Source organism: Aulostomus chinensis, chromosome 17 (assembly GCF_037954235.1).
Source record: "Aulostomus chinensis isolate RoL2024-O1b breed Wild chromosome 17, RoL_Achi_v1.0, whole genome shotgun sequence".
Classification (NCBI taxonomy): domain Eukaryota; kingdom Metazoa; phylum Chordata; class Actinopteri; order Syngnathiformes; family Aulostomidae; genus Aulostomus; species Aulostomus chinensis.
The window spans coordinates 13,302,606-13,326,805 of NC_141336.1; the positions used below are offsets into that span (position 1 = coordinate 13,302,606).

At 43.1% G+C, this 24,200-nt stretch overlaps 3 protein-coding genes across 3 annotated transcripts; 2 read left to right on the top strand and 1 right to left on the bottom strand.

Annotated features, from left to right (window-relative positions):
• The first annotated feature begins 1,230 nt into the window (after positions 1-1,230).
• LOC147246374 (RNA polymerase II elongation factor ELL-like) lies at positions 1,231-9,796 on the top strand. Its single transcript, XM_086183397.1, has 12 exons — positions 1,231-1,509; positions 3,183-3,227; positions 3,345-3,466; positions 4,269-4,429; positions 5,080-5,378; positions 5,622-5,746; positions 6,056-6,539; positions 6,616-6,706; positions 6,786-6,834; positions 6,914-7,085; positions 8,401-8,445; positions 8,556-9,796. Exons 1-12 carry the CDS (start codon positions 1,381-1,383, stop codon positions 8,691-8,693), a joined length of 1,860 nt encoding a protein of 619 aa, XP_086039523.1. The 5' UTR covers positions 1,231-1,380; the 3' UTR covers positions 8,694-9,796.
• A 395-nt stretch (positions 9,797-10,191) lies between these two features.
• Positions 10,192-15,908, top strand: d2hgdh (D-2-hydroxyglutarate dehydrogenase). Its single transcript, XM_086183400.1, has 10 exons — positions 10,192-10,379; positions 11,667-11,981; positions 12,053-12,110; positions 12,195-12,334; positions 12,412-12,605; positions 12,692-12,860; positions 12,974-13,117; positions 13,205-13,347; positions 13,599-13,764; positions 14,485-15,908. Exons 2-10 carry the CDS (start codon positions 11,669-11,671, stop codon positions 14,745-14,747), a joined length of 1,590 nt encoding a protein of 529 aa, XP_086039526.1. The 5' UTR covers positions 10,192-10,379; positions 11,667-11,668; the 3' UTR covers positions 14,748-15,908.
• Positions 15,228-23,875, bottom strand: acvr1l (activin A receptor, type 1 like). The gene is made up of 10 exons (XM_086183399.1): positions 23,708-23,875; positions 23,079-23,162; positions 21,889-22,143; positions 21,566-21,774; positions 20,991-21,090; positions 20,551-20,697; positions 20,110-20,385; positions 19,651-19,848; positions 19,388-19,518; positions 15,228-16,427 (listed from the first exon to the last, which is right to left on the bottom strand). The coding sequence occupies exons 2-10, from the start codon at positions 23,149-23,151 to the stop codon at positions 16,296-16,298; spliced, it is 1,521 nt and encodes a 506-aa protein (XP_086039525.1). The 5' UTR covers positions 23,152-23,162; positions 23,708-23,875; the 3' UTR covers positions 15,228-16,295.
• Positions 23,876-24,200: the final 325 nt, after the last annotated feature.

A 24,200-nucleotide genomic window follows, 5' to 3' on the forward strand; every position in this document is an offset into this window, starting at 1 on the left:
CTGTTCAGATTTTGTATTTTCTTCATTGCCCATTTGCACGCACATGAAATCTATTATTAAACTGAAGTTGACTTCATCTGTGAGGAGGCCAAACTGCAAAATACTTAGCTGTTGATAGGTGATACTGTTTTTTTTTTTTTATTAATATGAGACAGTTGGATTGAAAGGTTAAACATACTCATAGTTGTCAATTGATATTGCACATCAATGCATATTTACATTTTGTATACCTTTATTTCTCTCTCCTTAAATGTTTCCCCCATTTGAACGATGTATTCGATGAAATTGGTAATTCCCTCGGTGGTCTTTGAGAGTCTGACTTGAGAGGAACGTGGGTTGTGACGTCACAAGTTGCGTATACATGTGTATCACTGGATACACATGTGTACGCATATGGCCAGTCGTCTTACCATAAATGCAGTTTTTGTAAGCTATGCCCCGAGGCTGTTGAACGCCAGCAGATATCAGCTCACTAGCTGTTTTTAAAAGAAAGCTTAAAACTTATTTCTTGACTTTAGCCTTTTTCCTTGCTTTGCGCTTCTTTAAACATACTTTGTTTATTCAATTCTCATCATTCTCTTTTAGCATGATTTTAATGTTCTTTTTTTTGGTGAAAACTAGCATTGTTCTTAGTCATAGTTCTTTTATCTGATATGCCATTTTTACTTGTCACAATGTATTCTGGATATTCAACGTTAGTTGTGGAAATCTGATGGTTTGTTTGTTTGTTTGTTTTTCATTTTTTGGATCCCAAACTGGGTTGTGACATCACACCTAAACGCTGGATACAGACTTAATATTGAAGCTGGAAACACCTCCAGACTCCTCCTCCTGAAGGGAGAAACAGCTTCAAATTCATGTTTTCTAAGAGGTCAGAAAAAAAAGGAAGGAAGTTTAGCATATCACAGCATCTCTGTGTGCCAAGCTCACAATTACACAGTTAAGTGAACATAAAAGATAGAAATTCCAAGCAATTACAAAGTAGTTAAACTAATGTGGCATGTTTTGCTGTGGCATTGGCTGGGAGACGAAAGTCAGGAAGCTGCGCTGACGCTAGAGTGACCTCACAATCACATGGAAGAAATCCACAGATCAGATCAGATCTGAAAGGCAGGAAATTACTGCGCGACAGGCGGCAGAAAGTGGAAGTGCTGACGTAGGTTCTACGTAACGGTTTATTTATGTGTCCTGGCCAATTAAATCGACTCTTAGTTAAGCCGTAATGACGTCATGCGGTGTGCTGGCGAAGAGCGCGCAGCGGAGAGGAGCAGCAACAGGGTAGCGTCCAGCCTTTCTCTGGCTTCTTTCGTCAATGTTTATTTATCTGGACCGGCTTGGTTCGGTGCGGGTTAAGCCTGGCAGCTGCGGGGTTGCGGCGGGATGTCGGCGCTAAAGGAGCAGCAGTGTTACGGGCTGTCCAGCGGTAAACTGAGCCGCGGACTCTCCGTTTTTCATGTTAAACTCACTGACAGCGCGGCAAGAGCCATTAGCACCTTTCACAACAGCAAGGTAGGTTATTTAAACCTCTTTACCCTCGAGTGCTTGTCTTGTTCACACAGTTGTGTTTGAATTTGTTGCACCACTTAGTAAAATGAGCCTCTACTTAGGACCGAAGCGGGTTCGTGCTTCTCATTAGAGCCGAAGTTGAGCGGTATCTCCCCCTGGTTGTTGTCTCCTATCAGCCTCCTTGAGCAGAGAAATGTGTTGCATAATACAATGCGGAAACCTGTGTGATGATTGTAACAAGCATCTCTAATCAAGGTCGGAGTACAGGAGAAAATGGGCTGAAAATATATAAATAGAAATCCATTTTATGAGATATTTTTGCAGCCAGTTTTCCTCCTCCAGAGGGGGACAAGCAGATGGACAGTCTCAACCTAATTTGACCCAGATAATCACAAGTGAATCACACACCACAGGAAGTCTGAAGCAGAGAACGATCATGTCAACTTCCTCTTTTCTACAATTCCCTGTAAAGCGAGGACAGGAAGCTCCTCAAGTGAAGACATCACAACTACCTCCTTTCTGCTGAAAAAAAATCACCCTTCTCATGTCACCTTGTATTTCCAGCATCTATCTAGCTTCCTCATTTACTGTGTCTGCTCAGAACTTTACTTGGCCTGAGACAAAAGCACCTCCGCCCAAAGCCTGGCTAATAATCTTCTCTCCCACATCAACAGGTGCGATCCTGTCCTCAACCTGTAAATACTTTCCATTCATGTTTTTAAAGTGTGATTGAGCACGATCATTCACCATATTTTCATGTGAGAAGCTGCTGTATTTTCTCAGCGGAGCCTCCTTGAAATCTAATAACATTCATTCAAGGAGCACTTAAGTATCACAGCACGACATGGAATGCATTCTAGCTCCTCCCAAGGGTCCCTGAAGGGCTCCCGGGCCACATGAGATATATAATCCCTCCATTATGCCTTTTAACAGTTGGATGGGCTAGAAAATGTCCAACGCCCGCCAAGCTGTGAGAGAGGATTTATGTGGTGTCTTTCTACCTTCATGACACTCAGTGATTTACAGTGTTGCCTCAGTCACGCACATTCTGATGATGTGGCCGTGCAAGGTGCCGGCTGACTTCATCAGGAGCAATTAGTGGTTCAGTACCGTGCTCAACGACACGTCGGCACAGTCTCTAAAGGGATGGTCGGAAAAAACAGCAACTCTGCAGTTACTAAACAGCTAATTTCCCTCCTGAAACACGTCGTGATGGTGGAAATTAAAAAAAAACAAAAAAAAAACGTTAGATCTGTGAGTAAGGACAGGATCAGAATGCTTGTATGAAAGGACGTGCCCCCTTTTGGATTGATAGCCTTTGGATTCATAGTTTGAAATCCTTTCTACAAATGCTACGGCAGATGGTGCCAACGACAGGTCACAGCTCACCTGAAGGAGTAAAATCTCATTGAATGAATGAATGAATTATAACATAATATGCACATGTGAAAATAAATAGATTCAAATATTTCAAACAAGTAATTGAAAAAGATTTAAATTGAAGGAAAACCTCTACCCCTTCCTTGCTTTTCTTCCTGCTTTTCTTCCTGTTGTTTTATCAAAGTTGCAAATTGATTTACAGCGAACCTCAGCTATAACAGTGCAGTTCATAGCAACAATATACATGTGTATGTATGTGAATGCTCATAGAGTCCCTCATCGTTGTTTTCCTGCAGGGCTGGTCTTCTCATCCCACCATCTGTTTTACTGGAAACCAAGGGGTAAGAACAACTGGTCCCTCTGTCGTCACGCGCAACGTGACATTCATTTTTATTGCACGCGCAATTATAAATCTCTGGCTGTCACTACAGCACTTTGACGTTCTTCTCGTGTTACAGAGAATCACAATTCCCTGCTCAAAGGATGGAGGTGACACCAGGGTTTTCATGTTCGGCATGACTAATGTTGCCCAGGACAACCCAAACGGAAGCTTTGACTGCATTCAACAGCACAGCACCGGGTAAAAGGCTAGAAAATACATTGTATTCATGTATGTATGTTGGGTTTGTCAGTTTAAAGCTGCTGAGACATTTTCATAAACACCATTCACAAAAAGTAAAGCCAAGCTGAACAGAAGTGCTTCATCCCAGAGTTTATACGAATCACAGTTCAGGGATTTTTATGAGTTTTTTTTTTTGTTTTGTTTTGTTTTTTTTAAAAAGGCAAATTAGTTGAATCTTCCTCTGGAGCCTCGGAAATCTGCACATGCTACCAGTGAGAGCCTTTCAATTAAAACCCAACATCAAATACTGCAATACGCACTGGCAAAACCATGTACGAAGTGGGAAAAGAAATGTACCACAAAAAATATAAATATTCGCTAAATAAATGTTACTTTTAGGAGACAAAATTGTTAGCTGGTAGGGAAGCAAATGACTGAAAGTGTCGTTTCTTGTATGAAAAAACAAGAAGCGAAAACTATTTTACTCTCAATACGTTATTCAAGACACTTAAGAAGAAAACAACAACTACTCAAGTAATCGAGAGGTAATCATTGCCTCATAAATGAATTTCCAAACTCCCGAAGTGACAAATGGTTGAAAGAATTCAGAAACTTCCAACTTCCAGAAATCATCGTGGTCAGAGTGTTCATGACATCATTTCATGTTCTGCATCTATGTAGCCTCCTGTGTGGTGGTATGGGTTGTTGTTTTTTCTGAGTGATCTATGATCTATGATCCCATCTAAACTACACACTGGAACCATCTTATTGAGGGAGTAAACATGTCAGAAACCCTGACCTTCTGTCCTCCCTCCCTCAGTGCTGCCGAGGAGCTGTCATGTCTCGGGGTGATTCAGAAAAAGATGACGGTTAAAGCTACAGATGACTCGTACGATAAAGCCCTTCAGAGCATGGCGCAAGTCGAGGAGGAGACTCGAAGCCGAGGCACCATCGTCATCAAACATGGCGGGCGCTACCAGGGTAGGACGCGAAGGAAACGCTCGCATCTGCATGCAGACAAATAATTTTTAAAAAAACACACACAGTCGGCCATCCCTGTAAGATTTTGTCCTTTTTGCTAAAAGTAAACTTGCTGTTTTCTGTATATTTTCTGTATCGTGCTCATACACTGTGTGGGTTTGTATTGCTACTTTATTTAATCATTACTTGAATAATCCAGAGACTCTCAGATGCACGTACATGCATCCACGTGATCAAACCAGTGATCCTCTGTCACCTCATTTCAGTAAACACGCTCATACACTCTAGTTTTGAAGATTTGATCTCTTCTTCTTTGAGATGCGTGTTTATCATGGTAACCCTAATGTGGGTTTCTAAGGAGATGAAGTCATCCATCCTCACTTCTGCCGGAGGACAAATCTGATGTCCCACTTCCTGTCAGATGTAGGTTGAAAGCTCTTTTAAAGCAGCAGCCACACACACAGGTAGTGACTGTGAGCAACATTTTAAAAACAAGGGGAAAGAAGAAGCAGACGGCTGCACAAGGTTACCTTTGATGGTGGAAGCCTCAGTCAGGCTTCTGTGAACTTCACAAGATGGCGTTTGAAGATATTCTTGCTTTCTTTTGGATGTGCTGCGTGTTTGATGTGAGATTTGCTGCTTCCCTGCAGGTAAGAAGGTCACGGTGCGTGCCCCGGCTCCAGCGCTGGCCAGCCTGACCAAACCTCACCGCTCGTCCCAGTCCCTCTTCAGCACCACTAGGACAGGGGGCGGCATGTCTAAGGTGAAGAAGGGCGCCTGTGCATCAAACAGGAGGAGTGATGGTGCGGTGCAGGGGAGGCTGATCAGAGAGAGGGTCATACACCTGCTGGCTCTGAGACCTTACAAGAAGCCCGAGCTGATCCTGAGACTGCAGAAAGATGGACTGACAGCAGGAGACAAAGACATGCTTGACTCTGTACTGATGGAGGTGAGCACCTTTCAGATTTAGTTGAATAAACACAGTTCTTATTGAAAAAAAGGTATTCCCAGCAAGTACACGAGAAACATCGGAGATTTAGAGGGAAAATATTTTCAGTTGAGAAACTCAGGCATTTTAAGATGACACACTGGCTACAAATGCTGCTTCACTTCCTTGCTAAAGTTTGACACGTCATCTCTGAATTTTGAACACTCGTGTGTGTGTGTGTGTGTGTGTGTGTGTGTGTTGCAGGTGGGCCAGTTGAACAGTCGAGACAAGACTTTTGTGCTGAAGAACGGTCTTTATAAGGAGCTACAGAAGGACTGGCCGGGCTACACGTCAGGGGACCAGCAGCTTCTCAAACGAATCCTTGTCAGGTAACACGGATGACGTCACAGTCCCTGCACCATCATCCATGTTCCATCTGGAAGGACACTTCAATTGAATTAATGTTTGACCAACAGACCCAGAAACCACTGTGACCTCTGGAACCATTTCAGATTGACAGTTATGGAGGGGTCTAATGTTCGATTTTCAGCAGCGTTTCCAGAAATGAAGACGAGAAGAAGTCTCATCTAAAAAGCAAAGCTCCCAAATTAGAACTGCTAGAACTTAACCAGCTTCTGAAACATCTTTTCAGTCAGTGCAAGTTAAAGCAAATGTGTCACGTTCTCCTTGTTGTGCAGGAGATTGTTTCAACCACAGCCGAACCTCCTCTCAGTCCCGGAGGCCCAGGTCAGTCCTCTGCGAGACACACCCAACTCCTCCCCAGCCCACCGTCCAAAACATTTTCTGCCAGAGGAGTACATCGACCCTCCTGCCACCAAGAAACTCAGGATATCCCACTTGTCTAGCAGAACAGCCAGCGACAAGTCATCAGCAAGGTCATCTGAAAGAGCAGCTCACAAAGACGTCAAACGAGCAACGGCAGAGGAAGACGAACGCAAGCACTCACTTGATCCCCGGAAACTTTTGGACTCCTTGTCATCAGCCTGTCAGCAGGAAGCAGAGGCTGCCGACAGGTTAAAGCCAACGTCCTGTGGTCAGGAGGAGCCTGTAGGCCCAGCAGATCCCCCTCAAGCGGTCTCAGATCGTCTTAACGTGACTGAGCAGGACAAACACACAATCAAAAAGAAGAAGAGCAAACACAAACACAAACACAGAGACCAGGTGAGTAATCTGATTTACTGTTGTTGAAATGCTGATTGTACATATTTTTGATTTGGGATTTTTAATGTGTGTCAAGGAGAAGGCAAGGCGGAAAGACAAGAAAGAAAGAAGTAGAAGAGATCACAGTCCAGGAGATGTAAGCAACGAAGGTGCTCTGGACAGCTCAGGTGAGGGATGGCAGGTTTCTCTTGACCTCCGATGTCACATTTTCAGTTTCCCTTAACGAACATTGTGCTTCCTCCCCAGAACCTGATGAAATCATGTTTGACTCCCAGGAGACACCACATTATCTAACGTACGTAGATTATTTCAAATGAACTCTCATGTTAAGGTTTCCTCCGTGACCTCACCTGTCTTTCCCCGTCTCTGTGAAGGACCTTCACGGTGATCCGCAGCCATGAGCAGAGACAGAGCTACAAGCAGGAGTTTAACAAGGAGTACAACGAGTACAGAGATCTGCACGCTCGGATCGACAAGGTGACGCGGCAGTTCATGGACCTGGACACTCAGCTCAAGCAGCTGCACCACGAATCACATAAATACAAGGTAACACACACACACACACACACACAGCTCTATGGAAGTGTATTATTCACTTCAGGAAAAAATAAAATCAAATGTCACCCACGTGTTGGCTTCAAGCTGCTTCAGTTGACGTTGATTGATTCAAATAGTTAATTTCAGACAGACGTATAAGAAGTCCAAATGCCTTCAGTGTGGGTACATTGTGTCTCCGCGCTAGATGAGAGAGGAGTGCCATCATTGTGAACCAGCCTGAAAGACAGCTTTGTTTTACCAACAGGAACGATGAGAAGAGGTGACGAAGTTCGCCTGACCCACTTTACTCATCTAAAACCCGCAGCTGGAGAGCTCTAGTGACTGTAGTGACTAGTTAGAGCAACCCTGACCTCTAACAAGCCAAGAAGGCTTGGAACAACACACGATGCAGTAATCTGACGCATTTTGTAAGAAACAGCATGAATGCAATAGGCAATAAATTTCCCAGCGTTTTGTAATAAATTACTACATATTGCAGTGGGTTTTTTTTTTTTTTTTTTTTACAAATTGCAGAGTTTTTATTATGTAAATGTAATAATAAGGCACATTACAAAGTAATCAACCAAAACTGATGTCCTCATCTGTACACATGTTGTGTTTCTAATAATTCAACTAAATAAAAATTCCAAAATATTCCCGATCTTTATCTTCATGGCCACATAAAGCAGTAAGAAGATCACATTCTTTTTTTTTTAAATTATCTTACAAATATAGCCAAACTCAGAGAGCTCATTTCCAAAGCCGACCTGGAAAACCTGGGACACACTTTTATTTCTGGCAGGTTTGACTGCTGCGCTGGCCTTTTGACCATCAAAAAAAGCTTCAGCTCATTCAAAAGGCAGTTGCAGGAGTTCTTTTAGTCAAACTGGTGGAAAAAAAACAAACTTTCGTTACAGTCTCTGGAACAGACTCTACCTGTTCCTGGGTGCTTTTAGTAAAAGGGAGATATTTAATCACTCCAAAAATGTTTCACTTATTTTAAATCTTTTTTTTTTTTTTTTTAAATCAATCGCTGTAGAAAGGTTGATGGAAATTTAAGGCGACTGCAGTTTATTCTTCATGTTTTTGAAATGCATCGGTCGTCTTTCCAGTGTTCAAGTGACAGGAGTTTTTGTGAGGGTGTGTCACGCACATGTCAGCTGACAAATACCTCTGCCAAGGAGGGGCGATGCCATCAGATGCAGATTTTCATTGATTCCTACATCTAGTCATGTGTCCCATGACCTAATTTCTGGCAGTGGTAATATGACATATAACTGCAGTATTTTAACAGACAGTAATGTTCCTGTAATCTCTCTTGCAGACGGTTCATAATCAGATTCTTCAAAATTATCGCCACATAAAAAAGGTAAAACTATTGTTATTTATCTCCACATTGGCTATTGTGACCAACAATTGACCAACTAGTTTTTGTGTTACAAGTAAGTGGTTTTAATGTTTTATTTTTTGCTCCTTCAGTCCAACCCCAACTACAACCAGGACAAGATTCGCTGTGAATATCTACACAACAAACTGGCCCACATCAAGAAGCTCATATCGGAGTACGACCATCAGCAGCTCAGCGTGGACCATCCCTCTCCTAACTACCACAGCTGAGCCGGATGAGTTGGCGTGAAGAGTAAACACACACTGAGGCAGGACTGGTTCATGCTGCTGAGCTGGATTCTCTGATCATCAGAGGCAAACGTCACGCCACGCCACCTGCTGGAAATATCCGTGAGGCTGGTCATCATTGTGAAGTGTCGCGGTGGGAAGAGAAGTCTTATAATCTGAGATCTTTCCATGGAATGAACTCCAGAGGGTTTGGTGGGGGGGGTGGGGGGGGGTGCATCTTCTGCAGAGATGTGATATTGCGAAGGACACGAGGAGTAGCGTCAAAGGCTCCTTTTGCAGAGAGAAGTGCTACACCTTGAAACAAAAGGAACACTTGTGGATTACCGTCCACGTCACACATTTGAGTTCTTCTGTGAATGAGATGTAAACACCAGTTTGAGTGTCCTGATGTTTCTCCGTTAACCATGTTTTCAGCTAGAAGTTAGCATGCTGTACACACCTGTACAGCTCAGAGGGTGGTGTTCACCAAGACTTTTCCTCTTCATTATTATTTTTTTTTTTTTTTTTAGGGGGGGTTTGCAGAATTGACTTGTGTAAGTATTGTTGTGTGTGATCCCTTCAGATCAGGCTCATGTTCTATAAGGTACTACTATTTTTGGACTTGATTCATAGTGTTCTCCATCTGTTCTCCCTCACGTTGTTTACGTGGAACACAGAAAGAAGACTGTTAATGTGAACCTGAAGCTGTGTTCTGCAGCGAAGGGGAAATCAGTTACAGGAGCAGAGGAAGTTCTGCATCTGTTACTGGGAGCTGAGATGAAAAAGATGATGTTGCATGCTGTGTATTTTTACAGGATGCATGAGAATAAATAAGATTTTGTCAGGCTTTCAAAAGATCCTATTGTATTAATTTTGTGTAACAGAATTGATAGAATACAAATAACCAAAACAAGAAAATGTGCATTAATTGTTTGTACAATTGAATCCAAGTAGGTCAATTGTTATTTAATGGTATAAATAAATATTCCAGCCAGCAGATACTGACTTGGATAGCAAAAAGTAGCAGATTCTACATCTTTGATAACTACGCCCAGCTTGTATTTAATTGCTTCAATATATTTCTGCTTTGTTTTAAACTGTCTTGGGTTCAAAGTGCTGAAATTATTTGTCTAAAATAACGTTATTTCCTCTGCAGTGAGCTGAGCTTTGCCTGGGGCTAAGCATCCTGCATATAATGTTTATATTGATGGACTTTAATAACTGTCAAGCTTTAATGTTTGAGGTCAACAGCTGAACATTTCTTGTAAATACCATTATGTTAAGTAATAGTGTATAACACCGGGTCCAACGTGTAGGTCTCGACAGTCAAGTTTCAAAAAATTCGTAGTCAGTAAATAATTCTGTAATGTCCAAACGTAACAAAGGTATATTTACGATATTTATATTACAGTTGTCGGAGCCGTTTTGGAGCTGATTGAGAGAACGAGTTGTTTTCGTTTAGTTATTAATTCGGCACAGGTGTGATAGGCAGTGACGTCACGACAAACTTATTAACCGTCTTTCGCGCGTCCTATGACGAATACTCGTGCAGTCCTCGTCTGTGTAGACACTTTCACATTGTTTTCTTTCAACCTCGAGATGAAGACGGTTTGTACCGACTTCGCGTCAGACATCCTTACGTTCACGAAACTGATTTCACCTCAGGACCTTCAGTCAAATCAACCCACGGTAAGAACGACGTGAAACTCGGACTGGCTTTATTTTGATGGAAATATTCAGAAAACCAGAACAGTAATACGAAGTATGTTGTATCCATACAGTACTAGAGAGTATAACTTTTACAAAAATGTACATTCGTTGGACATTAAAACATGGTGAACATTTATGCATCATTAGATATGATTCACCTTAGTAACACCACCTTTTTTATTTCATAAAACATTAAGTAGACATAGGAACACCACAATAAATCTTTGAATTAGAATGTTCACAAGAACTGGTGCAGTTTGTGCATATACAACGAGAACAAAGACAAGGAATACGGGACTTGAGGATAAATTGTTATTAGCGTATTACTGGAAATAGTGAAATATTTTTTATTCTGTAAATGAAATTTTACTGTACGATAGTGTCGGTTTTATTAAAGATTCTATTGTCGTTAGTATTACATTCACTCCTCTGCGACTCGGATATGAACTGGAATAAAAAGAAGTACCTTTCTTTCTGAAATTTCGTTCCGTACAAGTATGACTTTGCAGAAAATGAAAGTGCTCAAGAAAAGTACTTTAAAAAATACATGACTTGAGTAAATGAACTTTCACCACTGGAGGAGGAGGAGGAAGAAGAAGATGCTCCCTCATTGGCTCAATATGAAAGGAGGATTCTGATTGGCTCATCCTCTCGGTGACCTTTCAACCGCTTCCTCGTCGCGCTAGCTAACATGCTAGTTGTCAACAACACCTCCTGACATGTTTCTCAACTGGCCTTGAACTTAGCAACGTATTTCACACAAAGCGATGACACCTTTTGTAACCGACATGGACACAACGGTGCGGACTGTTAGGTGAACAGTGACTGTAAGTTACCATGGACTTAAGCGATAACTTTTGTATAACTTTGAGCTAAGTGACTGATAGTGCATCTGGCTAGTGCTTAAACCAGTGACAACCGTGATTTTCCTGTTGTTGATATATTTAGTGTGGTTTCTTTGCATTATTGCCTGCAGCATGTAGAAACAAGCCTCGTTGTTTATTACAGTTAGCTTTAAAGACGAAAATACGTCAATCATGCATCTATCTAGAGCTGATGTCTGTACTATAATCTCTTATATGATATATTGAAGAAATTATCCTGTGTAATCAGCTAACAAGAAGCTGGATTTTGCACAAAAGCAGACTTCTTCTGATACCTTTATTACTACATTACAAGGGCCAACTTTGGCTAAACAGCTGGTAGATAAGTGGAAATGGTGTATTTAAATTTGTGCTAATTTCCCACGTTATCACCTCTCTGCAGTCATGGCTGGGATTTTGCTCAGGATGCTGAGACTGAGACCCCTCAGCAAACTCTCATTTACAGCCACACCCAGACTTTCACCTGCAAACCTCCACAGACGGCTCCCGAGCGCACACGGAGCCTGCTGCAGCCGAAAGCTGCACACCAGGGAGGATGGGCCCAAGAAGTCGCCGGCTGCAGCCCCAGAGAGGCTGCCGTTCTCCAGAGTGACTCAGGAGGATTTAGAGTTCTTCAGAAAGATCCTACCAGGCAGAACCATCATTGACCCAGACTTGTTGGAGTCCAGTAATATTGACTGGTTAAAATCAGTAAAAGGTGAGGCCTAGCAGTGAATGAAGTTTATTCCACTTGTCTCATTATTCTGATTCACTAATGCTCATGTGCAGGTTCAGGTGAAGTGTTGCTGAGACCTCAGTCAACAGAGGAAGTGTCTCAAATTCTCAGGTCAAGCACAAACAATGTGTGGATTGATTACAGTAACAAACCCCTATCATGTTTCACTACCTCACTCTTCCTTTCCTCCTGCAGGTATTGTTCCAGTCGTAACTTGGCGGTGAACACGCAAGGCGGCAACACCGGGCTGGTCGGAGGCAGTGTGCCTGTTTATGATGAGATCATTCTCTCCACCTCCCTCATGAACAACATCCTCAGCTTCGATAGTATTTCTGGTCAGTCTCATAAGACTGAAAAGTCTGCTTTTGTAAAACGTGTATGACCTTCAGTGTTGGTTCTCTCCATCTATCAGGTATTCTTACTTGCCAGGCCGGTTGTGTCCTGGAGAACTTGTCTCTCTACTTGGAGGAGAGAGACTACGTCATGCCTTTAGATTTGGGGGCAAAAGGTAGTTGCCAAATTGGGGGAAACGTTGCGACTAATGCAGGTGGACTCCGGCTCCTGCGGTACGGCTCGTTGCATGGGACTGTTCTGGGTCTGGAAGTGGTGAGTTCAGGACAGAAATGAGGAATTTATGATGAGATTAAAATAGCAGAGGAGATGATAGAATATTCTGTGTTCTGTAATTCCAGGTGTTGGCTGACGGACAGCTGTTGGATTGCTTGGCCACTCTGAGGAAAGACAACACGGGATATGACCTCAAACAGCTCTTCATAGGGTCAGAAGGCACACTGGGGGTCATCACAGCAGTCTCCATCCTCTGTCCCCGCAAACCCAATTCTGTCAATGTGGTTTTTCTTGGTAGATTTTTTTTTCTTCTCTTATTTACAACACAAAAAGTTGACAATTGTAACTTTAGCAATACGAGTTTATGCTCAGCGGCTAAATTATACCATTGTTGTTTCTGTTGTTAGGCTGTGAGACATTCGACCAGCTCCTGAAGACATTTCAGCTCTGCAAAGGCATGCTGGGAGAAATTCTGTCAGCCTTTGAATTCTTGGACAGTGAATGCATGAGGTTGCTGAATACACACCTCAAGTTACCTAATCCCATCTCTGGTATATACACACACAAAGACATTATCAGTTTTGTGAAATAATTATACACACAAACACACACGGCAACTCTTTTGCTTGATTTTGTAGATTGCCCGTTCTACGTTGTCATAGAAACATCTGGATCTGACCCGGTGCATGATGGGGAAAAGCTCCATAACTTTTTAGAGCAGGCGATGACATCATCACTAGTTACTGATGGGACAGTGGCAACTGAAGACTCAAAAATAAAGGTACATCTTTTTTAACTAGCTGTAACCATAACCAGACAGTTACAAGATGGCTCCTCAAAATGGTGAATGACTATCAGACCTAAATTGGATATTAAGCAGGTTCTTATGTTTGTTTGTTTGTTTTTTTTGTTTAAAAATGTCTTGATAAGTCGATTTTCTTAAATGAAACATTACAACAGCATAAACTGAGGGCGAGCGCTTAAAAATAATGACCCACTCTATCTCCACGTTGCCCGTTCGCGGATGTGAAGGCTCTGTGGTCGATGCGTGAACGTGTCACAGAGGCCCTGACTCACGATGGCTTCACCTACAAGTACGACATCTCACTTCCCGTGGAGAAGATCTACCAGCTGGTGACTGATATGAGGGAGCACCTGGGGGGCCGGGCTAAGAGTGTTGTGGGATATGGACACGTAGGTAAGACCGCAATGGGGAAGTCTGAGGACTACTTAGTCTGCTGTTATCATTTCCCTACTATTACCACTATAAATAGTACATTATATGTTGGATAAATATTGTCCATCCTCTCCAGAGCCAGACAAGATGGCTCCCCTTCTCTCCTTTTGTGTGTGCATTTTTCGAATTGAGAGCCGCAGATGCCACTTGACAGCTAGTTAGCTCAGTGAAATGAACAGTAGGGTGGTAATGCTAGCATACCTCCACCAAAGTCATCAAATACACTTTTCTCCAACACTCTGCCTGCTCCAATGGAACTGGGGTTCTGAATCATATCCATAACCTACAGAAATATTCTCTCAACCATGACTTGATGCGGCACCTCAGAACTTTGGCTCATAAAACAAAATATTTGACAACTAGGAGCTACAGATCCTGGCTTACTTTGAGAGAGAGGAATAGGAGGATCACCTTTCAAGGTCCTGAGCCCTGATCTAGTTCAGCCAGAATACACAGATGAGAAGCTTCAGGTCTTGGAAGCAGAACTAACTAGCTATGCTAAGCTAACTAGCGGTCAGTTGGTCTCTGAGGGTTCAGCTTCCTAGTACGGCAGAGGGGAGAAGGGTGTCCTGCCACTTGTCTGGTTGTGGGAAGGATAGCAAAAAAGGTGCATTTCTCCAAAAGCTGACATTCCTTTAAGAATAAAGTAACTTTTAGCTGAGAAACCTCTCTCTCCTCCAGGTGATGGGAACCTCCACTTGAACATCACCTCTCCCGCCAGAGACCCTGATCTCCTGGACGCCATTGAGCCGTTTGTGTACGAGTGGACGTCCAGCTGTCAGGGCAGCATCAGTGCTGAGCACGGACTGGGCCTGAAGAAGAGGAACTACATCTATTACAGCAAACCCAGTCAGGCTGTCGCTTTGATGGGGAACATCAAGGCCATGCTGGACCCTAAAGGCATTCTCAACCCTTACAAGACTCTACCAGACAACCTGAAATGACCCTCACTCCTGAGTCCCGGAGCTCCATCTTTGCTAGAACCTGACTGATGTGGTTTTGTGGCAGTTCATCCTTTTCCACCCTTTGCACACATTTTGTGCAAAAAAAAGGAACACGCTCAGACAAGCCTCTAACACCGAGGCTGGTTTGTTCTGTGATTGCCGAACAGTAAAAAAAATTGCACAAAGTTTTACTTCAATTGTGACACTGAAGCCAACTCTCCAGGCTGATATTATTGCAAAAGAAGTTACTTCCAGCCAACTACCTCATTTATTTAACGTGAGTGTCCTCGTTGCGATGAAGTCCACATTTATGGTGATAAATGTTTTACCCACCAGGGGGCAGATGGATCTTAAGAAATCACTAATCATGGAGCGCTTGTTGACTCTGCATCCTAGATTTAAATCAGCCTGTGTAGCAAAATTGTCTGAAATTTAAAAATGTCACTTTTGTTTTAAAATCACAACACGAAAGACTAATCATTAGGCAAGAGTGCAGTAAATGCTTTATTACATATAAAAAAGACAAAGCTACTTTTTTTTTTTTTAACAAAAACAGCATTTGTGAACAAAGTCATCTGCACACATAGGCAACTTTCAGTTTAAAATTAATCTTGAAAAAAACATTTTCCAAATGGAGTGTGTTTTCATTTTTCAGGTAACTGGAAAAAAGAATTCACCTCATTCTCATAAAAAAAAAAAAATCAACTTGACCATATACAAGTCTTAATGCACATTAGACTCGATAACCAGCCACAGAGGATCAGTTTAGTCTTAGATTAAGATGCCAACTTATTCCTATTTGCAAGTATTTAGTGTGTGTATCTTTAGCATTTTATCCATAAAACAAACTCAACAGGTACAACTTACCTCTCCTTTCCTAACAAACCATTTTCCTACAGTAATGACAACATGAGTACACTAAGTCCAGTAGAGTAAATGCCTATATATGTATTCACGCACCATCAGCTTTACACATCTTCAGTAGTGTGGTAGATTTGATAAATATCATACTATTTTGAAAAAGTTTTAGAAAGATTTTGTTTCAGTTGGCTCTTTTCCTCAAGTGTGTTTGTGGCTACATGTTTTACTAAAGCTGGATCAGTAAAACTCTTCTGATTGTCTCTGAGCAGAACGCCATCACCACATGCCGGGGGGGGGGGGGGGCGCAGAACTGGATGAGACCCTCTGGACTAAGTGTTTCTATTTCAGAAGGCCAGAGCAGTCTTAAACGGACATTAAAGCACTAGGATGGGGAGGCATGTTCGTCAGTCAGTAACAGTCCACAGTTGGGGTCAGTGTGAACATGCTGGCAGCTCATCTATGTCCTGTAACAAAGGCTGGGCAATTCCACAAGGACAGATGCGAATGTCTGTGTGGGCTTCAAGTCAGGAGGAAGTTGGGGGAAGGCAACCGCAGAAAAAGGAAGAGGCTGGATGACACTTGACAGATTCTTTCCTCTGGTGGTCGTCTGTCCGCCCCCCTTACTGCAAACACTGAGTGCTTCTCAGATATGACATCAGGCAGCTGCCTCTGAAGCTGCGCTCCCTCTCATGACTCTTTGCCCTTCTCCAGGGAGCTGTGAATCTTATCCAGGGTCTTCTTGATGCGCAGTGCTGTTAGCCTGGCTGAGGGGTTCTGGTACCAACACTCCTTCATCAGTTTGACCAGAGCAGAGAGAGTCTAGGAGAGAAACAAACGGTGGCAATGTCGGGGAAACATGGCAGCACAGGACTGAAATCCTGAAGTAACCAGAGCATTGTTTAACATCCCGTTCCCTCGTGTCGAAGTTTGTGTTTTTTAAATGGGTTTAGCCTGAGATAAGGTCTGTGGATGAAACCAGCTAAAAATGTTTTCACGTTTTGTTTTGATGCATAACACATGACAGGAAAAACCCAGTGATATCATGCTTCAATGGTTTTACAATGCATTCAACAGGGAGGAAAACAAGAATGACAAACTCCAGATCAGTGGGTGACAGTAATGCACCCAAAAGCTACAACGCATTTACATCAATCACGTTATGTTACAATAAAGGAGGAAGGCAGCCATCTTTAATGTTTTTAGTAACATCAACTCTGACTTCCCAACCTCTGAGTTGTTTTAGATGCAACATTAAAACCCAGGCTTGTGAAAAAGTGTCTAAACGAACCTACAGGGCTTGCATCTTCACATTGAAGTGAGAGACCCAAAGAAAGCTGTGGTGCCGATGAAGTCATGTATCAGCAGTGTAGTTTGTTCACAACCTAACGTTAGCTTAGTGCTCCTATCCTTTGCATTTACCCTTTAACAGCAAAAAGAGGTGTTCAGTGTTGAAATATTATCTTGATGAACTGAACATGACTTGGCTCATTTTCTGCTATGATCCAAAATCAACAGTAAAAATCTCATTGACTTTTAGTGGAGGGAACCCACAGTGATGCCAACTTCCAGGTTGGCCTAGAAATATACGCTGTTGAGGAGACACGTGTAGACATTGTGACAGCGGGAGTGCTCAGATGTGAAAGGGCATTGAAGGTGTTAGTCTGCGGAATTTTCTCTTTCTCTCTCACTCTGTTTAATATTGCACAACTGTAGCAGTAAATATCCACAATGTCATTACAAGTTTACAAAGGTATAACGCTCTAAATCCCAGCTATCCAAAATCTCTTTTTATGTAACTGACCTCAGATCACCTAACAGGGAGTCTTACTAGGCTCTAAATTATTTACGACCCTCATTAGCTTCAGACAGAGGTCTTGTCTCTGTGCTTGTCCTTTTGGACCTCAGTGCTGCATTTGACACCATCGACCACAGCATCCTGCTACAGAGACTAGACCATGAAATTAGGATTAAAGGACCTGCCCTAAAATGGTTTAAGTCATACTCATCTGTCAGGTTTCAGTTTGTTAATGTTAATAAGGACCATTCTGAGTATAGCAGAGTTACATATGGTGTACCACAGGGTTCAGTTTTAGGACCAGTTCTCTTCACTCTTTACATGCTCCCATTAGGTGACATAATCCGGAAGCACTCAATCAACTTCCACTGTTATGCAGATGACACACAATTTTACTGGTCGATGGAGCCAGATGACACAAGCCAGCTTACTCATCTGCAAGACTGCCTGAAAGACATGAAATCCTGGATGTCCTCTAACTTCTTAATGCTCAATTCAGATAACACTGAGGTAATCATTTTTGGACCTAAACACCACAGGGACACACTCTTGAATCGGATCTCTACTCTAGATGGCATCACCCTAACTCCGAGTACAACTGCAAGGAACCTTGGGGTCATTTTTGACCATGACCTTTCCTTCAGCTCCCACATAAAGCATGTGACTAGGACCGCCTTCTTCCATCTGCGAAGTATCGCTAAGATTAGGAATATCCTTTCCCAGAGTGATGCTGAAAAACTGGTGCATGCATTTATCACTTCTCGGCTGGACTACTGCAACTCTCTCCTGTCAGGATGTCCTAAATACTCTCTAAAGAGTCTCCAGCTGGTCCAGAACGCTGCAGCGAGGGTTTTGACGGGAGTTAAGAAGAGAGAACACATCTCTCCCACTTTAGCTTCTCTCCACTGGCTTCCTGTAGGATCTAGAATTGACTTCAAAATCCTTCTGCTGACTTATAAGGCAATTATTGATAAAGCTCCATCCTATTTGAAAGAACTCATTAGTCCCTACTGTCCGACCAGAGCACTCCGCTCCCAGAATGCAGGTCTTTTAGTGATTCCCAGTATCAATAAAAACAGACTGGGAGGTAGAGCCTTTAGTTACTGGGCTCCTCTACTGTGGAACCAGCTCTCTCCATGGGTCAGAGAGGCAGACACTTTAACTACGTTTAAGTCCAGGCTTAAGACCTTCCTCTATGACAGAGCCTTCAGTTAGGACTGGTTCAGGTAGCTCTGAACCACTGATAGCTATGCTGCTACAGGCTTAGACTGCTGGGGGACACGTCAGGTTACATGGAGCCCTTCCCTCCTCTCCTCTCCTCCTCTCCTCCCTGCACATTTTTGGAACTGTCACTACCACTACTTGTTGCACTTTGTAGTTTGGCCTTGGTGTCTCGCAGTCTCTCTGTTTCCACAGATCCACCAGAGCCCCAACCGCCGCCTGCATTGCCCCCCCCCCCTCTTATTCCCTACTGTTACACCGGCCTGCGCTCCCCTTCCATGAACCAGTCTGCCATCCAGTCCCCCATCAAGCTGGCTTGCTCTCCCTGCCTCCCCTACCAGAAGCTTCCTTCTTCAGCTGTTATTAACATTTCCATGTTTCTCACATTTTGTATTGTAAACTGTTTTCTTCTCTATAACAACATCTACTGCACGGTCTGTCCGTCCTGGGTGAGGGATCCCTCCTCTGTTGCTCACCCTGAGGTTTCTCAGATTTTTCCCTGTTAAAAGGGTTTTCTATGGAGTTTTTCCTCAGTCGATGTGAGGGTCTAAGGGTAGAGGATGTTGTTATGATGCCATGTGAAGCCCTTTGAGACAAACTGTTTGTGAAAACGGGCTCTACAAATAAAATTGCCTTGCCTTGCTTTGCCTCATAAGAGCAACTTGCCAGCAGCCAGAATCTTCATTGTGGACCTTATTGGTTTGTACGTTTTGAGCACCCTAAGGAAACAGTGGTAAATTAAGTATTCATGACGTTGACTTACTGGATCAGAGAACCAGCGATTGGGAATGAAAGGCCTCTGCTGCTCCACACACACCATCTTCCTCATGTCCTCGAAGCTGGGGTCATTTGGCACCTGATCGTAGAATGGAGGCTTGTATTCTTCCACGATGCCTGGCAACATGAGATGACAAAAGTAATCAACGCAAGCGACAGAACAGGTTCTGTTTGTGTTGAATAAGAGGCATGCAAGAGTAGAACCATAACAAAAGAAGAACAGAGCTCTGCTTGTCTACTTGTCCTCACCGTTGCTGTAAGTGCGTCTGGCTATCTCCCACAGCACCAGCCCAAAGGCCCAGATGTCCACCCTCTTGTAGGCATCAAAGCAGTCGGTCTGGATGGTCTCATCCAGCACCTCAGGCGCCATGTAACGTTTGGTGCCCACTTTGGGGTTGTTGCCAACATCCAACAGGTTGTCAGCCTGTGAGTGGGTCACAGCCAGGCCTGCAGCACACAGAAATACACAGAACATCAATGCGCCCTGCAGTGGACAGAAATAGACGCATGATCGCACCAGGTGGAAGAGAGGGATCACAAAGAAGCCATAAAACAAACTAAATGAAAAGAAGAAAACACTCAGCGGAGGACACTCTAAACTAGCTACTGCTCACGCTAATGCTACAGGAAATGTAGCAGATAGCTGAAAAACTGGACTGAGGCCCTCTGAACAATGGCTAAAGACAAAGTAGTCTGTAACCTACTGACCCAGGTCAGCGATGCAGCAGCGCAGCTCCTTTGTCACCAGGATGTTTTTGCTTTTCAGGTCCCGATGAGCAATGGCCGGTTTCCCCTCTGTACCAAAGATTTCAGTGTGGAGGTGCACCAGGCCACACACTATCGATGCCGCCATGGCCAAACCCTCCGACGTCTCCACGGCAACTCGCTGCAAGTAGTCATACAGTGAACCATTTTCATGATAGTGGGTGATGAGCCACAGTTGGGTGCTTGAGTTACGAGACGTCATGTCAGACGCCATGAAGCCTACAAAGAGAGAGGGACAGGGGGAGAGAGACGAGAATGATTTGTACTGGCGGTGGACATGTTTCTCTGTCACCGACTGCATGTTACTTGGATAATATTGTGATGCAAAGTATTGTCCAAAAGACAAAAGTTTGAAATCAAACATTTCGTCTGCAGAAGACTCACCCAGTATATTTTCATGTCTGAGGAGCACCGTATTGTAGATCTCTGTCTCTCTAAACCAGGACTTCTCGTCTCTGGAGGAGAAGATTTTAACAGCCACGTTCTCGCCCTGCCACTGGCCTCGCCACACCTCTCCGTAGCGTCCCTTACCTTCAAATGAGGGCCAAAAAAAAAAAAAAAAAAAAAAACCCCACAAAAAAAGAGAAAAAATATAGACAGAGCAAATATTCAGGATTAAAAGAGCATCCCAGCTTGCATTTTTACCTCCACAAAGGAGGTCATGTTGTCATCTGTGTTGTGTTGTAGGTTTGTTTTTCCCTCACTGAAGCTTCTCAAATATAAGGAATCTATTTGTGTTTTTTGCTCAGGTGTTCAGTTTATTAATAACATAGACTGTAACACAAAACACAACTGGTCTGTGGACAGCGGTGTGCTGCGCTTACCTACACACTCCACCAGACTGATCTGCCTGGCCACAGTTCTCTGGACAAGGAATGGAAGACCTGAACCGCTGCCTGAAGTGCACGAGTGATCCAGCAGGTCCTACATGTGGAGACAGATGTCAGTCAAGTTGGGTCTTCCTCAATCTTTCCCTGAACCACAGATTTTAGGAGCACGATTGGAAAAAAAACAAACAAAAAAAACAGCTGAAAATATAAATGATAAAGAACTGAAACCAGAACACTACAAACGAGAGGAGGAAATCAGGGCAACTCACAAGAGAAAAAATGTAGCACTTCTCTGCATGAATGATTTAATTCCTCATAAAGGAACAGTGCAGCAACAATTAAAAACTTAATGTCACAAAAGTAGATTTACAACAAAACAAAAACTATATAAAACTGTTCGGATCAAATGAGTGAGAGTAGTTACAAAAGTAGGCAAAATCATCCTTCAATCATGCAAATACACCTACAGTGGCACAATACTGATGAAATGAGAAATCCCTTTCAAGAAGAGGATGCTCCTATTCATCACGGACAACATGAATGGAGCCACAAATGTTACTCATTCTTACTGCTAAGGTGCTGTCTCCCACATTGGAGGTGATGAGGCCGTCTATGGCTCCCTGCTCAGTGTCCTCCTGCAGCCTCTGCAGACGGCCGTGGTGGAGCCTCCTGCAGGCCAGAACAGACACTAGAGACAGCAGAGCCAGAACCACCACCGGACCCAGAACGAAGAGAGCCAACATCTCCACGCGATACCGGACAGGTTCACCCTCTGGGGCTGTGGGCAAGAATAATGTCATACTTTTACTTTTCTAACAATATCACATAGGAAGATGCAAATGAATGATTTTTTTTATTTGACAATTAAGATTTTTATGTTACTTATGTGCACCTGAAGGCAGCAGAGACATGAGAGCGCTCCTTGTGGTGTTGCTGTTACACATGTCCTGCGAGCAGCAGAAAATGGCCTGATGGAAAGACGGAGCTGTGGAGCAATGCAACTGGATTTTCTCCGGCCCCTTCAGACAACCGCGCTCAAACACCACACCGCTGCTGCCGACTTTGACAGAGGAGAAGCACTGTGTTCCCTGGCACTGGGTGGCCTGGAGGCATTTTGGGCTATCACACAGACACACCAACTGTCCATCTGTGGAGGAGATGATACAAATTTATCGTGCTGTTCTGTGTTGAGTAAAAACAGAGACATTAGATGCTTCTGTCTCATCTAGTTCCTCTTTCACACACAAAAGCAAGCTGCACAACTTGACAAACTTGACTGTTTCCTCAGTCTAAAAGACACACAAGCAGCATGGGGGGGTACTCTGTTCATCCTCTAGCAGTTGATCCCAAAATTCAGCGGTGACCATTCACTTAGACGGGGAAATCAAATGACAAATCCTTCTCTTTAAATTACACACATAATTGCAATATAAATCCCTGACACACACAAAAACTACTATTGTGGAATAAACTTTTCTCCTAGCTGTGGCCTACAAATGATGTTATCCCAGGAGGCTCTAGGTAGTCTTAGGGTTGGTTATCTGAATGGAGGTGAGAGAACATTAGTTATCACAACAGAAACAATTTAGAGTATCTGAAATTTAAGTAATAGTAAAGATCCATCCATCCATCCATTGTCTTCCGTTTATTCCTACATTAAGGGTCGCGGGGGGGCTGGAGCCTATCCCAGCGTCAACCGGCGAGAGGCAGGTACACCCTGGACAGGTTGTAATAGTAAAAATGCATATGGTTAAAAGATGCAGTAGTTTTAAAGAATTTCTTTTCTTTTCTTTTTTTTTTACTGATTTTCCTATTTTCAACAGTCAGGAACAAATAAATAACTCAGGACAGATTCATTTCAGATCATTTTCATGTATTTAGAGTAGGGATATAATTTAAGCAATGTTAAGGCTAACAGGGCTGGACGGTCTATGGGATCACACACCCAAGTCCAGAGGCTAAGCTATTAGTAGTGTAAGGATCTCAGAATTTATAAAACAATTGACAAGAAAAATACAATGTTTCTTGATGATTAGCTACTGCAGGAGTTTTTACAATTTTACACGGTGCAAAGCACAGTACCTGAGCCCTCAGCTGATGCCTGCAGGGCCCGCAGGAAGAGCAGCATAAGGACGTGGACACCACAACAACCCATGTTTCAGTGCTCTGGGAGAGGGAGGGAATGAGAGCGCAGGAGGCAGAGACAATTGCATTGAGAATTTAATTGTTCTGTATTTGACAAAACGTAACAGAAGAAACATAAGAAGCCACTTAAGCTATTAAATGACATTAATGTAAATAGTGTTGTACCTAGCAGTTGATTATAAGCATACAAGCTAAGAACAACGAATTATTTCGTTAACTATTCTGCATGCTAACAGTTAGCGTACATAGTACAACTAATTCGCTAGCAGGCTAAATCTTTATACTTCAATGTCACACCCTTTGATTTGAGCGTTCCGTCAACGTAGAAGCTAATATATCAGTAACACTATCTATGTAAACACCGCAGTCTGGTTGTTTGCCTTCAGCCCACAGGACATTAACAAGCGGTTTTATTGGCCGAACAGAGGCGCCTCGGAGGCGCCAGGCAGACAGACGGTTGCCCCGCTGCAACTGTTAGCCCTGCGAGCTAAACTAGCTGTTGCACGGCACAAAGCGCAGCCAAGCGAGGGCTGCCAGAAGGTGAGCGATACAGAACATTTACATACCTGGCACACACGGTTGTCAGCCTCTACCTCATTATGGAATGTTTATGTATCCGTATATTTTGTTTGAATTATATTGTTAGACAGACTTCAGGATGAGAGAAGGCGAGAGAAGCACAGCCCGGCCCACCCACTGGCTGTTTTCCTTCCAGCTACACGTGACGTCACCAAAACATTATCGTCAAGATGCATTGTGGGGCCGGCGTTGCCAGACGGGATCAAATAGAAGCCCCACCAAAACAAAGCTAATCATATTCAACGTTCATTTCGACAAGAAATGAAATGGAATATAGTTTAACTTTCTGTCAGTAGAAACCGCTAATGGTACAAAATGGTTTAAATGATCATAACCCGTCCAAACCCCTTTTAATAGCTTATTTGAATAAAAGTAACTACTAAGGAGACAAAACACCTGGCAACCTGCTTTCCCAACAGGTAGAAAGAAAGAAAAAAAATCAACAGGTAAAATATAAAATAAATAAGTATAAAAATCAAC